This window comes from Schistocerca americana, chromosome 1, assembly GCF_021461395.2.
Source record: "Schistocerca americana isolate TAMUIC-IGC-003095 chromosome 1, iqSchAmer2.1, whole genome shotgun sequence".
Classification (NCBI taxonomy): domain Eukaryota; kingdom Metazoa; phylum Arthropoda; class Insecta; order Orthoptera; family Acrididae; genus Schistocerca; species Schistocerca americana.
Genome location: NC_060119.1, coordinates 379,255,547 through 379,274,401, shown reverse-complemented (window position 1 = coordinate 379,274,401; position 18,855 = coordinate 379,255,547). Strand labels below are relative to the sequence as shown.

At 38.8% G+C, this 18,855-nt stretch overlaps 1 protein-coding gene across 1 annotated transcript in view; it reads right to left on the bottom strand.

Moving 5' to 3' along the window:
* Positions 1–16,675, bottom strand: part of LOC124601039 (complex I intermediate-associated protein 30, mitochondrial) — a 48,043-nt gene extending 31,368 nt beyond the window's left edge. Inside the window, exon 1 of the mRNA XM_047136212.1 lies at positions 16,368–16,675. Within this exon, the coding sequence (XP_046992168.1) occupies positions 16,368–16,641 (274 nt within the window). The 5' untranslated portion in view covers positions 16,642–16,675. The remainder of the gene's footprint in view (positions 1–16,367) is intronic.
* Between the last annotated feature and the right edge of the window lie 2,180 nt (positions 16,676–18,855).

Sequence of the window (18,855 nt, the reverse complement as noted above, 5' to 3'; positions counted from 1 at the left end):
GATTATTTAGAGATAAAGGAGACGCCTCACTGAAAGGCAGAAGTGCTGTGTTGCCAATACATACATACATAAAAAAAGGTAGGCATCCCTGAACCATCTCCACTCCCTCTGCAAAATACTGTTACTATGCAATCCTCACTACCTACACCTCATCACCCAAACTGAAATTCTGTCACTCCAACATCTAGAAGAATATTCTAAACGCTGTCTCCAGAAGTTATACAGCCTGCTGACATCCTACTCCCGCCTTGGCGCCCCGCTATCCAATTCCCATCCAACCCACATTGTTCCTCCTCATCAACTTCCCATAGCACCCAGATCCCGCCTAGCTGACCTTTCCAACCAACCGCATCCTCCAAAACCTCCTACCAACTTTCCACAAAATCCAGAATGGAACAATCCCAAAACACTGTTGTTAACCTCCCCAACGAAATCCTCAGCCCCACAAAAGTTTCAGCCATATCCAAAAGCCTCACACCCAGCCCTACTCCCAGGTTGAACCATGTTGGATCTGTGGAAGACCTGCACTCTTTTCACCCTCTCCCACAGTGGAAACACCTCTTTGCTACCGACACCTCCAACCAAAGCCAATCCAATCACAACCTGCCTGTCCTAATTCATATCACCATCCAACCATGACCTTCACACACTCCCACCTAACCATCAGCTGGTCACCTTCCAGGAATTCCTAACTTCCAACCTGGGCTCACTATCCATCCTCAGGTTCTTATCTAAGAACAATAACCTCCCATTGGAAAAAAGGACTGCCCCACACAACCTAAAAGTGGATCCTGACGTGATTATCCTACCGGCAGACAAAGATCGCACCACTGCTGCGATGAACTGGATTGATTACCTGGCAGAGGGCCTCCACCAGTTGTCAGACACCTGCACCTACAAGCTCTTCCAAAGTGACCCCATCCCAGAAATCCAACATACCCTCCATCTCTGCTCAAATCCCTAGGCCCTTCCCAGAACCTCTTCCCTGAATGCATCTCCATCTTCACCCCAACAACAGCCTGCACATCCATCTTCTACATGCTCCCCAAAATTACAAACCTAACAAATCTGGATGCCACATTGTGACTGGTTACAGGGCCCTCACTGAAAGAATCTTGGCCTTTATTGATCAACATCTTCAACCAATTGTCCAAATCCTTGTCTCCCACATTAAAGATACTAAACACTTCCTACACCGGCTCTCCACCACCCCCAACACTCTTACCTCCTAGAGCCCTAATCGTCACTGTTGATGCAACCTTCCTACACCAAAATCCCTCATTGTCCATGGCCTTGCCGCAATTGAATACTACCTCTTCCAATGCTCTGCAGGTTCCCAATCCACCACTTCATTCCTCGTGCACCTAACCAACTACATCCTGACCTATAAGTACTTCACCTTTGAAGGGAAAGTATACAAACAAATTTGTGGCACGTGCCATAGGCACCCACACGGCACTCTCCTACACTGAACTCTTCATAGCTACCTAGAGAAAACTTTCCTAGCTTCCCAAAACCCAAACCCCTGGTCTGGTTCAGGTTTGTTGATGACATCTTTATTATCTGGACCCCAGGCCAGGACACCTTATCCTCATTCCTCCACAACCTGAACACCTTCTCTCCCATGTACTTCACCTGATCCTCCTCCATCCATCATGCCACCTTCCTAAAAATGTCAGTCTTCCCTCAGACAGCTCCATCCACAACTCAGTCCACATCAAATCCACCAATAACCAAAAAAATCCCTCCCATGCAGTCTCGCCACCTGTGGTAGATGGCTCTGCAGTGATTAGAGCTCCCTCGTCCAGTCTGCTGAATGTCTCACAAGCCCCTTCACAGACAGGCAATACCCTCCAGATGTAATTCACAAACAGATCTCCCGTACCATATCCTCACACACATCTGGGCCTCACATCCATCCCAAGGACCAATCACAAAAGAATTGCCCCCCCTCCCCCTTGTCACTCAATACCACCCCGGACTGGAGCAATTGAACCATGTCCTTCATCAAGGATTTGATTATCTATCATCGTGCCCTGTTCCGCCACCCGCACAAGCTCCAATAATCCATCCCTATGCTCCTCCCACCCCCGATCTCCTGCCACAGAGATCATACCCCTGTGGAAGACCCAAATGCAAGACATGCCCAATCCAACGAACGACCTAGCACCATCTACCCCAGTCCCGTCACAGGCTTTTCCTACCCTATCAGACGCCAGGCCAACTGTGAAAGCACCAATGTTGCATAACAGCTATGATGCAAGCACTGCACTGCGTTTTGCATTGGTATGACAACCAACCAGCTGTCAACTGGAATGAACGGCCACCAGCAAACTGTTGCCAAAAACAAGGTGGACCACCCAGTAGCACGACATGCAGCAGAACATAACATGCAAGATTTCAGTGGCTGCTTCACAACACGTGCCACGTGGATCCTCCCCACCACCACCAGCTTTTCTGAGCCGCACAGATGGGAGCTGTCCTTACAGCACAGCCTCCGCTCACTTTCCTGGCCTAAACCTAAGGTAAATCGATGCCCCCCCACCTCCCCCAAGAGTGAGTGAGTGAGTGGATGTTAGACACACACAATCACCTGCCCCTGCCCCATTTGTGTCCCCACATCAGCTAGTTGTGTACTGTTATTTCACACCCCGGTCTTTGAAACTGCGTGCTCAGCCATCTGCACCCTCAGCTAGTCCACAGGCAGCTCCTCACTCTCCCACAAGCCGCTTCTCCGTAACCCCCTCCTTGCATCCCACCTCTCTTCATCCCCCACCACACCCCAACCCGTGCCCCCACTGAACATAATGTTGGGGAGTCAGACAGGCGAGCGCACTTAACTGAGTGTGTGTTTGCGTGCATGCTTTTCCTACAAGCTTGAAAAAGGAAGTGCATTTGAAAAGCTAGCCAATCTCTGTACCTTTTGTTTCTGTATATATCAATGATGCAGCGCTTCTACCTTTCGGTGAGTCGCCTCATTTATTCCTAAATGATCCATACTGAATTACAGTTTATATGTGTATTCAAAAATTAACTGCACATACATAAGCAAGAATAAATGTGGAACAAATGGAGTCCGAGTGTTTTATGCAATTTGTTTTTAAAAAGGTTGGTAAGCCCACACACTCCTTCATTGTATACAAGTTGCTTTCAAACATCAGTCAGATATGTGACTGCAAGGGAAAAAGAGGTGTACAGTTTGTGGTTTTGTTCATCCCAAATTGAAAAGGTATGGACTTCCTGCTGATGTCTCACCATAATCACAATACTGATGCAACACAACACAGTCAACAACCAAAATGCCACACACATGTGATCACCCACTTTTGAGGTACTGGGAGGTCAGCAAGATCACACAATTTATTGGTTCATGATTTCTTTTCACAGGTGTCTCTGGAAAGAAGTCCACAGGGAAAATTTTGCATGGAAGAGGAATTAAAAATGCCATTTGTCAAGAAATGATAATTCTACTTTCCATAACTCTGTAAATATCGGGCTGCTTGGGCATTTTGTGTACATCCAATGCAAACCTAAGTGAACTAATAATAAAGATGTTCACGTGTGTAGCATTTTAACATTATAGTTGTCCACAGCGACCGTTGTGTTGACTGTCAGCTTTTATTCTGAAATGAGTGGTAAAGCAATTCCAGGCCCATCAAGCATATGAAATAAGCATTCATTACTTCTATGTGTCACTTAAACTTTCTTACCACACAAAAGCAAATCACAAGTGTAATACTAGAACTACATGAGAAGGTCTTCTTTCCTCCTACACTGCTCCCCCCACCCCACTACAATCAGTGTACTGGACAGAGGCTGCCTCCTCTGCCTCCACAAACCTTCTGTTAATGCTCAACAAAAATTCTATTAATAGTATGAGTGTTGTATCTTGAAAATACAACAACTATGCAGAATTCAAAACTATGAGTTTTTCTACCTCACCCATAACAATAAGAGTTGATATCACACTTTTCATGGTAATGATGGAAACCTCCTGCACAATACGTGACATTCTTTGCCTAAGGAAAGTGTTCCTGAAGAAAAATATCATGAAATTTGAGGAATCTTTTGTAAATTATGGCAGCTGGCTGACAATGAAACTAAATTTTTATATGAGTACTGTAAGAATATACTAGCACAGAATCACATTAAGGCAATTTCTACATCTAGATAACAATTCATCCTAATACAGCAACATGGGTGGTATGAGAGTTAGACAGTGTTATCATGAACAGCATATCAGGTAGGCTTATACAAGGACTTCTAAGTTCCTTTATGAAGTAAATGATAACAGTGTTTAAAATCAAACTTGGATAAATATTGAATAAAGCACTATGAGGCATACGTTTTTGTTTGTAAAGAGTGAACATAATTTATAGCTCTTATTTCATAACTGGGAAATGAAACAGTAATTTTAACACTAAGTATAAAGAGGAAAATACATGGTATAATTACAGTAATTATGAAGTACTAGTTATGGACATTCTGAAGTCACTTCAGAAATGCTTAAACAATAATTCACTGTATATGCAGCCATCACAGCAAAAGATAATTAGTTTCTCCTATGATGTATTTGATACTATTTTATCTGTAGTAATAATGTGATGCCAATATGAATGGAAGCAGTCACAATATGAACACTGATGTTTTCTTTGAAACTGACAGTGTGTGGAGATACTTTTGAATTTCCTTATTCAATTTTATGAACAGAGACATATTCTCGCCGTAGACTGTTATTAATCTTCAACCTATGGAGCAAAGATACATAGTTTTTCAAGCCAATTCCTGTGTATATGCATTTCACCAAACATGGCATGCTGTTTTCTGATGTTAATAAATGCACAGTTGTAGATTTCCAATTGCAATTTAAATTTATTGATGAGTTTCAGAAAAACAGGGGTGACATAAGAGACTGCTGAAAAATAAAGTTATTCCAGTCACAGAGATCACTAATGCCTGAAGTGACTGGCCAGAGGAACGATATCTGAGGCGCTTCATGTATTTACATTTTCTATTATCAGTAATTTTTAGCAGAATGTGGATTCCCCTGAGAAAAGTATATGTGGCATAGGGAGCAATTTCAGTGTTAACAGAATGCTATGCAGAAGCTTTTGAGTTGACCTAAATGCCAGTTTTTTTTCAAGGCATTTGAGTGGATAGCATCACAACAAATGGTGGCTTCAGAAGGCAACACTAAGCAGTGTAATGGGTATTGGGGATGTGATGACAATGAGAATCACCAAGCAATCAAAAGGAGCTCATGACTGGCTGAAACTGTATAATTTTTAGGGAGCTCGTCAGGTTTCAGGAATTAGAGAGAAATGTGTGAAGATTTGCACACTGAAGTGATCTGCAGTGGCAAGAAGATGAAGTAATTGTATTTATTTATTTTTGTTTTTTGTTGAAGGAGTGTTTGGGGCTCTATTGGCTCATGCAAAGTTATAGCTTAAGTGTAAAGAGAGAGCATAAGGTCAATGTTCCATCATCTTTCATGGACAGCAAATAAGTTACCAACCACTGAAGAGTTGAAATAATAATCTATAATGAGCAATTGAATTGCATAAAGTGTGAGTTTTAACACACAGGTGATGGTGTTCTGTTGGCTTAAGATTTAACCAAGTAGTAACAGCTGCAAAATAATCTGGTGAACATTATTAGCTCCTAAAGACACTTGCACCATTTGCCTCTAATACGAGTAATAGTCATGAAGTTTTATTCATCAATTTGAAAAATGAAGCTGTGACCATGAAACCTGGTGATGGTGTTAGTTGTTCTCCACATATTCAATCTTAAATGTAGCCCATTTTTCCCAACAATGGGTGATTTGGCATAGGCTTTTGTTGTAGAAGTCTGAATTTTGGGTGTTCAGAAAATGTTCAAACTCAAAAGCTACCTCATTGTCATTCTAGAAATGCATGCCATGCAATGGTTTCTCATTCAAAGAAAGACAAAAAAAGGCACTGGGTATAAAAGGGGGGAAGCATATTTGATAGCCCAATAAAGCAGATTGTGTGACTGTGTCCTGTACGGAAAGAGCTAGGGCACTGTTGTGAAGAAAAAATATTCCCTCACATAGTTTCCCATTGACCTTCATCTACATGGCCTCCTGTAATCATGTCAGGAGTTTTCGGCACTACACTACTCTGACTGTTTTCCATTATGAGCATAATCTGTAAGCACAACACCATAGCAGTCCCAAAAGACTCAGTGTCACCTTACTTGATGAAGTTTGTGTCTTCACCTTTTCTGGCAGTGTTGAATCCACATTTTCCCTCCCACCACCTGCTTTGTTCTTTATAACACTGAAAAACAGTTCTTTATTTCATCCAAGGAAAGACAAAAGAGTCACTGGGTGCTATGTCAGGTGAAAAGAAGGGGGAGGCATATTTGATAGCCCAATAAAGCAGATTGTGTGACTTTGTATTGTATGGAAAGAGCTGGGGCATCATGAAGAAGAAGTTTTTAAGGAGCCAAATGCCCAACCACGAAAGGCATGAGAAAGCTCAATCAAATCCTTCTCCAGGGCTTTGATTACTTCTTATTATGCCATATGATGAGGTACACCCATCCCAAAGCCATACCTTCATCCACAATGCATTATTGCATTGTTCACCCATTCTACACAATACCCTATGCCATATTTTCTCTAAAACCTACACAAAAACAGCTGTTCACCTATGGATGTTCAAGATGAAAGACATGTCCAGTACACCAATCCATCATCACCACCTACTGAAGTCTACTCACAGCCACTTCCTGTCCAATCAAAGATAAGGCCACGTGTGAAAGCAGACATGTCATTTACCAGCTGTGCTGCAATTAATGTGCACATTTCTATAGAAATGTTGCAATTAGTGCACACCTTTATATAAGGGTGTGTTTACTAGCTTCTGTCATGAGCTTTGATATTCATATCAGTTGGATCCTGAGCAGCAGCTTCTCTTAAGTTCTCATGTGTGACCTGTCCCTCTAGCATCTTTTCCTACATTATTTTTCACTCATTTCCCCTTTCCCCTGCTCTTTCCTGTTTTCATACACACACAGAGAGGTTTATGAAGTTACAGAAGAAATCAGTCAGATGCTTGTCCCCAAAACATTTCTCCAGACGAAATCGTAGAAACTATGTATAGAGACTGCATCCTCACTACCCACCTATAAAACAAGTATTATCTTAAGACAAACCATACAGTTTTATTAACAACAGACATACCTGTAAAGGGGTGATAACCACTTTGAAATGAAATAATCTAATTTACTGAAGAAGATCTTATAAATGTTGCCATATTTTGTACAATTGTGTTGAGAATTACCCGACAGTTGAGAGTTGTAAGTGGATAGGCTGTCATAACTTTAAAAAATGGGAAACGCATTTTAAAAAATAAGTTAAAAGACAACTTCAAGGCTGCCACAAGCTTCCCCAAGTGAAATTCCCTGATATTTCCAGACAAATTTTAGCATTTTTCCCTGATAAGTTTTGAGATCTCAATGTAACTAAAGACATAAGTTGACAAAAAAATGTAAGGACTTTTGTATTTCTCCCCTGTGTTGGCAAAAATTTTAAGTACTAATACCAAAACATTTTGTAATTAACTGCTTTTAGATGGAGAAAGCAAACCAAATGGCATGTGTGTTCCATGAAGACCACTATTGTTATTTTATTTCAATAAAACGAAATATGTTTGATGACAAAAACACGCATTTACTTGGTGTCGCAAGACAGATTTAAAATACCTTCACTGATTTCAGAAATAACCCGAGAAAAATGTAGGCATCTAGAAAGAAGCGTATAAGGCTGGAAAGAGCTGTGTAAACCAATACTGTAGGTGACTGCTAATAAAATGTTCGTTCTACTCTGTCCGTTATTGTCAGTTATTACCCACTGTGTTATCTCTATTATTTTACAGGTATTGTGCTATTTTTCTTTCAATAAATATATAAGTACATAGTGTACAAACCGCCAGCCACTGCCACAATTTTCTTCTTCTTATTGTCTATACTTTCTAACATATAAACTACTTCTGAGGTGCCAAAATGTACTAGAATAAGTAAAATGTCTAACATATGCCACACTATGCAATGTACTTGCGGTGAGACAGTCACAATTCCTGAAATAAATCGCCTGTGACCTCTGGCCTGCCGTGGAGCACCGCAGTCCCTCGTCCATGGATAAACTGCAAAAATCTGCTGCATTATACCACACACAAACAGACCCAGCCTGCGGGTAGATCAACGTGACTAGATCCGATGGGCAGGGCTTGCACATTAGTGGGAAACTATGGGCTTCTGATCGGTAGAAATGACATGCAATTTTGGCCCATTGTGGAAGTCTACTAGTGTGAACAGCTATTCATATGCCACAGACAGCATGTTGATGAAATGAGACCGCAGTGATTAATCCGTGCAACAGATAACTTGTGCAAATACTCAGAGAATCGGTACTAATGAGGATAGGTAGCGACTCACCATAAAGATGATCGCTGAGTCACAGACAGGCATGTAGAAAAGACAACCACACACTCACAACTAAATTTTTGGCCATAGCCTTTGTCAGAAAACTAGGGCACATATACAATCTCTCAGACACAACTCATGCACACTTGACTGCCACCTCCGGCTGCTGCCTCAACAATCTCTGAGAAGCACACCCAAACAAACCACTCCTCATGCCTCCCTGCCTCTCATTAGCAGCTGCTAGGCTAGCAGCAAGAAGTGGTGGCAGCACAGACCGCAAGCTGAGGAGAGTGGTAGGAAGGGGAGAAGCAGTAAGAACGAGGGAGTAGGGAAGTGGCACCCAGCCAGCAACAATGCATGACATCTCATGACACAAACCATTTCATCTACTGAGACAAAACCTAGATTTTTCCATGTCTTTTTCAAATTTCTCTGATTTCCCTGACAAGTTTGAAATTCCCTGATATGCCCTGATTTCCAGAAATTGTGGTAACCCTGAACTTAATCTCGATCCATGTAAATAGCGTGGAAGAATATTTAGACACTACTTATTAGAGACACACATTTTTAAACATGAACAAGGCAAAATATGTACCACGCAAAACACACACAATCTGTGTGTCTTTTGTTTTTATATACTCTTCTATGCAGATTTTTACATAAAAATTAATTTAGTTGATGTTCTCAATTTTTTGGTTCCACTGACCATCGAGGCAAAGGGAGTTATACTCACATTATACCTGCCACTTACATTGTTGTCACAGGTTGGTCTTTAACTCCAGTAAACAAATTATGTCATGTTTATTTGTAGTGCAACAACAAATGTACATAATGTCCACAACTAAAACACAATCTAAAGTTGTTTCAAACATTTGGCCTTCCAAAAAAGCATTTGCCACCAGCCTGCATCTCCCTGAATCAAACTTCCATTTTTCTTTTATGATTTGATAGTCAAAATATGGGTGGAGGATGCATTCTTACTTTCCATTTTTTTTTTTTTTTTTAATTGTGGTTTTCTCTTAAGTACAACTTTTTCACTTTTCGTCAGTGCTCATGTGTCTTCTAACAATAATGTAGATCTTAAACTCTTTTCTTTAATAGAGGGAATGTTCTGGCAAGTTTAAGTGTTGAGACAATATATGAGAAAAATTTGCCTGCATCAACTTAATAACATACCAGTTCTGAGTCCAAGTCTGACACATAATTTTAACTTGTCACTCATTTAAAATTTTATTATTTGCTGATGAGTTTTTCAAGTGTTGCTGTTGAACCTACAGCCCACTGCCCATTCTCTCTCAGCAAAGTAATGGCATACTCCCACCAAGCCTTGCTGTATTGCATCTTGGCCCTCTTCTGCCAGAGTGATTTCTATACACTCGTGTTAACTGTCCCAGAACAATGGGTTTAAGACAGAATTTGATCCTCATTACCTCACCCGATGTAGTTCAAAGCACTGTTTTCTCATAAAAACTATCATAGCCGAACTGCTACACTGTATATGCTTTGTGTGCCTCTTGAACTCCATACATCTGACCTCAATGATCCTAGTTGTCTGTCCCATATAGGCAGTGCCAAATTCACATGGAACATGGTAAAAACTAGGCTTTCAAAAGTCCAACCACCCTTGATATTGCCCAGATGACCACTGTCTTCAGTTGGTGGAAACAAGCAGCATTTTAACCCATACTTCTTCAGTATTCTACAAAACTTCATGAACACTATGCTATCATAAGGATGACAGCAATGGCTTCAGGATTCTCTGTTATTGTTGTGTTGCAGCTCTCTAGACTGCATACTCAATCTGCCTGCTGGATGACTCATAGACACTGAACATCTTTTGTAAGTGTAGCAACTCTGAGGTTTAACTATCTTGGTCTGATTGGGTATGTGTTCTATAAAACGTTCTTAGTGCACTGACACTCTGGATTGGGTGATGGCAACTAGAAGCATGCAAATATGATAAACATAAAAGATTATAGTTAACATTCTATCAATGCCAAGATACACAGAAATAGCATATGCTCAGAGAGGATAGTGAATTAAACTGGCCTTGATCTTTTTAAATTATAATTTGGCAAGGTCTTTAAAGGATTTACCGAAACACTAAAAACATTAATCTGGGTTGTGTGATGTCACTGCAATGCTGAGGATAAAACAAATTTTGTCACTAAAAGCAAACAAACCGAAAGTTAATAATCTTTTCGTAATGTTAATGATTGCGGAAAATTAAAGTTCTCGCAGTTTGGTGGTTGCAACCCAATATCTTCAGAGTAACAATTAACGGAATCAACTTATGTTTCTCATTATGCTTTGCTGCAGATGCTGTTCCCTAGAAGTTTGTTAAGTAAAAACAGGCCAGAGAACTGCGTGATTCTCAACAATTGTGTAAGGACAGTTGCTATTTCAGGTGTACTATTTATTATGTCACAGCTAGTCTTCATTGAAATTTTACATCCTAATGTCAACTGCTACTTCCCTCTTACACTCTTTAAACATCTTTTATAACAATCAATACATTTTTACATATAGTAAATTCACTATTCCAAAAGTTATTAGTAATTAACAAAAACAACGTCATCCAGTAGTTACAAATGAAATGTTTGGAATGTGATATAAATCAACATTACTTTTTCTGTTTTTAAGGAAATATTGTTGAAATTGTTTGAGTAAACAATCCTGATTAGATTTTTGTTAATTATACAGAAACTACTACATCCCAATTCTTCCTAACATGTTTCTGGTTTCAAAGATACGTGTTTTTTTAACAGAATGTCAATTAATAGTACACTAGTCGAATAATTGCTTTGGCTACATCATCAATAAGATTTTGTTTTATGAGTTTCAGTAATTCCTAAGTAATTATGTGTTGTTATGATTAGGTCTTGCATAGTAAGCTGACAGTATGTTAAGCAAGATTGTTAATAGTTTCAAACATTAGAAAAACTGTATTTTTGATGTCTCTTTCATTATTTGATTCGCAGTAACTGAATGGTTTTAATTGTAATTAATCAAAATGATAATTTAATACTGAAGAGTACTCTGACATGATGTTATTGAAAATTACATTTCGGTGATCAAAAGGGGAAATTATCCACATGGGTCCTAGCTAATGACACAACAACCTGAATTAGCTTTAGTGCCATGTGAAAGATGAACTAAATTAGTTCCTGGAATTGTATGGAGAATGAGCTGTTACATTTCAATAGCCAGATGGAGATTTGAACCCTCCTCTGAAGTGTGAGTCCAGTAACTTGCATGATACATCACATTGTTTGATACATAGGAAAAGAGAAAACTATGTGGAGGCTTTTGATAGATGTTATGCTCTAGGGCATCACTTGCTTGACCTGGATATCTAGGAATGGTGGCTGGCCTTTCATCTCTTAAGGATATACATTTTCCCCTTCCATTACTCTCCCTCTTTTTTAGTGTTAACACATTTCTCCTCTCTCTTTCCTTTTCTATGTTCAATGTGTACAACTTTTTCCTCTGCAGTTCTCTTCTTTACTTGCTGCTCCTCTGCTCTTTGTCTAAGATTCACGTGTATCTGAAATTCCATGCTGGAACATTCTTTAAACAACTTATTTTCTTCCCTACAGATTCATTTACTCCTATTTCACTAACACTCCCTTATTTTATTGTGCACTGCTTATTTATTCCATCAGCCAGTCCTGCAACTGTATTCGGAATTCTTGTTTCCATGTCTCTTTTTCTGCTTTTTGTTGTCTCTTGACAACTTTTTTTCTTGAGCTTTCGTCTTATTTTTCTTTCCTATTTTCTTCCCAACCCTACTCAAATTTCTCAATGGTTCGAGTCGATTACCAAAAAAATAGTACCACTTTACAAGACCTCTGATGATTTCATATCACAGATCCCTTTCTTACATCAAATCACAGATCCTCTCCTAACAACGTTTCTGTTCTAACCCTGTTGAATTAGCGTGCGATTTTTTATTATTTTGAGTGTAAGTCTCTATAAACAACTATTTTGTATGTAGAAAATGTTTAGTCATCCCAATTTCACATTTGTGAAGGCGACAGCATCAGTCAACTTATAAATTGCTCACACATTGTGACAATGGTGATTTACGTCAGGTTTTTACAGTATATGAAATTTTATTGTTGAAAGTGATTTCTTTAAAACTCAAAAATACCTGAGGAACAAAACTAAAACTTGATCATAGCTGATTGAGTACTGTATCTGTAACTTTACTGTCATTTTCAATCGTGTGCCTTTCCAAAAACAGGCATAATGTCTTATGGGATAACAGCAATCAGTGATTTTATAATGTTACTTAAAATCCGTCTTGATTGCAATTTTTTTTTTTTCATATGACCGGTTTCGGTTCATTCAGAACCATCTTCAGATTTGATATTTCAATTACAGGAGTAACCCGTCCAAATCCAGCAACTTTCACATGCTACACACATGTGACGTAGCATGTGAAAGTTGTTGGATTTGGATGGGTTACTCCTGTAACTGAAATATCAGATCTGAAGATGGTTCTGAATGAACCGAAACTGGTCATATGAATTTAAAAAAAAAATTTGCAATCAAGACAGATTTAAGTAACATGTGCCTTTCCTCATAACTTTAGTAGCACAGAATCAATACAACTGTTGATGATGCATAAGAATACCTGGTATACTGTTTCTTCTTTCCTTTTAATTAGCCATCCTCATTTCACATACTTCACGTTCTCTTACATTATGATAGAAATATAAGATGGAAGAGTGACTAAGTAGAGCAATTAATAATGGAGATGGGGGACATTTCAACACATTGTAGGTTATATTTCTTTCCTATGAAACCTGATATTCCATTATTTTCCTAATTGCCATTATTAGTTACTATAGTATGTTGTACAGTTCATAAATTTTTATCACAGTTCATAGTAATAAACAATGTTCCAATTTATATTTTAGTTGAAGTTTCCTTGTTGTTGAAACGTACACCAACCAAGGTGCACTTTTCAACATCTGAATAACAGCAGTTCTTTCTATTTTTAAATGAACTAAACATTCATTTTATTTGTGTAAGAGGCCTAAAGTATATCAGTGCATGAAAATGTAGCAAAATTACAGATGCATAATTCAAGAAATAGAATTGGCCTTGTAAATTTTACTTTGTAATTTTTATTTTGCTTTCTTTTATATTTTCCCTACACGTAGGATTCTGTTGTTATTTTCTGCTTATTCCACAAGTTCAAAATCATTTACTTGTAGTCTTTAAACATTTACCTCATTATTTTCACAATCAGACTTACCTTGCAAAAGAACTTCACTATCCTCACTATGTGAAGATTCATCCAACAAAATTTTTCTTCCAGACTTGCAACCATTTTGTTGTTAATTTTTTCAGATTTCATTTTTCTTAACATCTACATCTACGTACATATTCCATAATCCACCATATGGTGAATGCTAGAGGGTACCTTGTACCAATCTAGCCATTTCCTTTCCTATTTCACTTGCAAATCAAGCAAGGGAAGAACAACCACCTAAACACCTCCATATGAGCCCTAATTTCTGTTATCTTAAGTTTGTGATGCTTACACAAAATGTATGTTGTCACCAGTAGTAATATTCCGCAGTCCACTTCAAATGCTGGTTCTCTAAACTTTCTCACTAGTGTTCCACAAAAAGAACACTGTCTTCCCTCCAGAGATTCCCACGTAAGTTCACAATGCATGTCTATTACTCGCATGTTGATAAAAAAACACAACCTTTTTTTTTCCAAAACTTTTCAACATTTCCTGTTCAATTCAGTTTTTGCCAGTTAACATGAATGATTTTTGATGTCCCATATTTTCTTCTCCATTACACTTTTTGCTGCTGGCTTTGGAAAAGGCCAGGTATATATTCAACTGTCCTTTACTTGTGCTTGCTTACAGTTCTTTGTTTACTAGGATTATAGCTCAAAACCGATGGCTTATCTTTGCTCGCATTAGATTCATGTTCAGTTATACAGTGCACTTCAACAAACAAAGAACCTGGTCATATACAGCAGTCTTTTGTGAATTTGAATGAATAGCTTATCCACATCAATCAAAAAATTCTGCAACATTTGCATAACAGTTGCTCTTGATATACTAGTGTTTTCAAATTGTAATAAGGTGAACTGATGATGCTGGCTCATGAAATGCTTGGCCAAGTTAACTCAACTATTTTGTATGGTTGATCCAAGCTGTTTTATTTATATGCATGTCAGTCCACAGTTCATGTCTGTAACTTTTAACACGTTGTCATAAAGTGTACATTCTGCAGTGAAAACATGCCGACTTGTATAGCCTACTCTGAATGGTGATAATTTTGTGGCGATGGGAGTTTATTATTGTCAGATCCACTGCAATACAGTTTCTTATCTTGACAATTAAAGCAGAAGTGCAGATACCAAATAGATCTGCAGCAGTTCTAAGCAACATGTCATCATATAGTGCCTCCATGGAGCCTGCAGTTTTTTTTCTCTCAGGTATTTCTAATTTAATACACATCTTTTTCCTTGAGATCACACCACATTACCCACATCTTAAAGAAAACAACTTAGTTTATAGGCCTACCTATTATTCCACATATTATAATATCCGAAGAAATTATTCACATGGGCTACATTTCAGAAGTGTTGAAATCTAATCCCATTGGTTCATTGAAATCTGTCCCATGTGCAGACATTAAGTTTAAACCGCTGTTACTTCTTACATAAAGCTTATTTTTATGGTTAACAGTATATTAAATACAGAATCCCCTAATTAATTGAGTGAATAAATCTCATTCATTTCAGTAAATACTAAACAATGAAAATGCGCTACTAAAAAAAAATGAACTGAGCTTTTACTTGCAAGATCACGAAACAGTACTGGGTGAATAGCATTATGAGTAATGACAGAGAGGAACCTATTAACAGCTATTGTCGTGTTATGGAACTTGATTGTATAGCTATTCCCCAATTAAATAGAGGTTCCAGTGCTGAGAAATGCAAACTGTTGTAACGAACCCTTAGCTGCAATGTGTCACCCCCTCCTCTAGATAGCACAATACAGCACATTAAATTTCAGTGATCTAATCCACAGGCAGACAAAATCAGTGGTAACTTATATGCACAATGACGAGACTGTCAGATAATAAGAACTGAAAAATAAGGTACGAAACAATTTATTTATGTCATATATTATGCAATGTTATGTGGCAGGAAATCCACCAACAAATAAAAGAACCCAGCAAAATTTTAAGAAAAATGGGAGAGGGCATATGATCTTCAATCAGTTACATTGCAGTTCAACTAAGGTAAAAGTCAAGATTTTGGACACTGTTTCTGTATTCACGAAAAACTGATAAAGTTCTAACATACACAGTAAATATGAGTAAACACTAAACGCTATTGGGAAAGTGGATTCTCTTGCTGAACAATTTAAAACGGCATTCCCCCACAGCTTGTTTGTGGCGCCAGACTGACCAAGAGGGTAGCCCGAGGTCTCGGTTGGTTGGAAAAGTGATAACTTGGTTGGGATTTGGCTAATCTAACGAATTTGAATGCCGAAACAAGGTTGTGATACGACTATATAGCGTAGCATAATGTTTGCATTTGAGTCATACTTAAACCGTCCTTTGCCTATTTATTACCTTTTTCATCATATAAACAAACTCTTAAGTCCTTCCAGAAAACGTATATTTGATAAAGGGAAAGTTTCCGCCGAATATTTTGAAGCATATATCCTACATAAACTACGAATTGTGAGCTGTCCTCCAACACAGTTTAAAGGCTACGATATTTAATGGAATTTCGATATAAATCACTACTGACACTAACAACATACATGTTACTAGTAACAAAAAAAAAGTGGTTAATAATTAACGTCATTTCCCTTCCTGCGAAAACCACTACGAGGGAGTTTTCACGTGAAATAACATATTGTTTACCTGGTCTGTATATAAGGATCGGATCAGATTCCAATTTCTCTTTAATTTCATCTTTCCAAATAAATATTTCCTTTTTAAGTTCTTTAAGTCCATTGCGAATAAGCTCTAGACGCGAAACTTTCTTATCCGATTTCGTGTAGCCGCTTTTCCTATCGCTTTCGTAGAAAGAACTTAGTGTCTGTCGGCTTGTATATATGTTTCGGATATTATGTATATCAATCTGTACAGGACGAAACAGCCGTCTCGCCAATAGCACACAAACACTGGTAAACATTTTACTGACAATAAAACAAAATTATCTTTGACTCCTTTATTTAAAAAAGAACCTTGCAGAGTACTTCTCTCATATTATTTTAAAGCGCCCCCAACACGTTATAAACTCCATAGGGCTCATCACAATTCTGAAAATAGAAGGAAACTCAAGAAAAGGCCATAAACACAAAGCATTTATGACAATCAGTCATCTCAACAACCACGCTCGTCCACACGCAACGAACTGTCTGCGCAAATATCTGCGCACATCACATCTGCGCAGACAGATCGTTGCGTGTAACAGTAGATTTGCACCAAACAGAGGTGTGTGCAAACGTGGAAGTTGGAATTGGAGGTTTGAGCGAAACCTCTCAAATCTGTGGGTTCAAACCACATCTGAGAAGACAAGTTGGAGCGTGTGGACAGGAAATCACCGCAAATCTGGCGTGAAACAGCTGTTTGCTCAGTCTAGTGTTAGTATTTGTGCGCACAGGGCATTAAAATGGCTGATACTCGTCAGTGTTCTCGAGAGTTTGTGAGTTCATTGAAATATATAGAAACCACCAATGTTTGTGGAAGATTAAAGTAAAGAATATAGTGACAGAGACAAAAAGACAGCAGCATACAATGCTCTAATTGAAAAATTGCGGATATTATTTCACTCAACTCTTGTTTCGATATTGCAGTTGAAAATTCCAAATCCTTGTAGCTCCTTGCTGTTGCTAGGAATCTTAATGTTACCGCCAGCCGTTCATAAGGAGACCCTTCTCTAAAAAGCATTTTGTCTCATAATATGAGGGGTTACAAGCTTTAAGAGATAATTATAAGTTTCGAAATCCATCCGCAAATAATTTCGCCAGTCGTTAGGTTCGCCCTGCAACTCTCGCAGTAAATTTACGTGAGAAAACCGCCTTCACTTTAGCAGCCAATGTCTACACCATTTTGACCGCTTTCTCTGTTTCTTGCGGTTGGTCTGGATGTTTTTTGCAGCACAAGTTGCGAACACAAACCACAACAGAACTTCCTCCATTTCTATATTTCAAAATAACTGAATTAAATTTTTGGCGTTTACGGAGAGCGTAGTTGCTTGCCACGGATATTTCTTTTCTATACCGACAGATGGCGGGCGAGTAGTAGATTGGGGTATGTGTCGTGTGCACAATCCACATTTGCAGCGATCTTTTGCATGTACAGACATTTGCGCCGATGTCTGCACAGACAGATCGTTGCGTGCGGACCGGGCTGTGAAATCGTTGCCTTCCTTCATTGGTCGATGTTTGCAAGGAGGTTAGAAAATTATTAATAATAAACTTTATTGCTCACAAGTTGTGCATATTAAGATACATTATTCAAGACAAAGGCCTATGATTGATTTCACACGGCTAATACATGTTACTACGAGCTTTCGGCACAGTCTAACCACAGTCTAACATAACAGTCACGACACTTCGCCTCGATTTTGTTGCCTACAGCGCCAGCAGCGCCCCAAGCGGCTGGTAGGTTGAACTGTGAGTTCGGCGCGATCGTGAAAGCGAATAGTGATTGATTATTTTGATTTATACAATGGTTTATACCCTCGGGAGCGTTTGTAGCGCAATAAATTGCAGCAACAACAGGAAGAAGACACCACAGCTGTCTCTTTTTAGGTTTCCTAAGTATATACCATCATGTTACTAAACTGTATCGTCAGGATTCACTTGCAAACTATATGTGTATAAATGATGAATGTATCGTTTTAGGAGCAGAAAATGGCTTGTTAATAGCAGACGAGAAGACCTTATGAAGAAAGACCCAGTTTACCTGTATAATAATATTAGGTTTTGTCCGCTACATTTCGAAGAAAACCAGTTCATGAACGCAGACAATAACAAACTCATGTGGAATGCAGTACCCACACTGTTTGACAACCTAAATAAGCCACCTCAACTGACGATGAAGAGTAAACCGCCACAAAGATTCGACAGTCAATCTAAAGCTGTAAAACAGTCGTATGACACAGAAGCAGCCAGTTCAGCTCTCCATGTATCAGTGCCAGATTCGTGCGAATCGTCACCACAGACGTGCTTTCACGATAAAGTGGTTAGATTAAATGCAGCTGTTCATGTCTTACAAAAGCGTGTGAAGTGTCAGAATGTGCAGATCGAGCGAAACTATTACGGGACAAGGAAAGTGCCTACAGACAGACTGTTTGAAAATTATTCAAATATTTGGTATTTCGTGAAATGTAATGTAATCA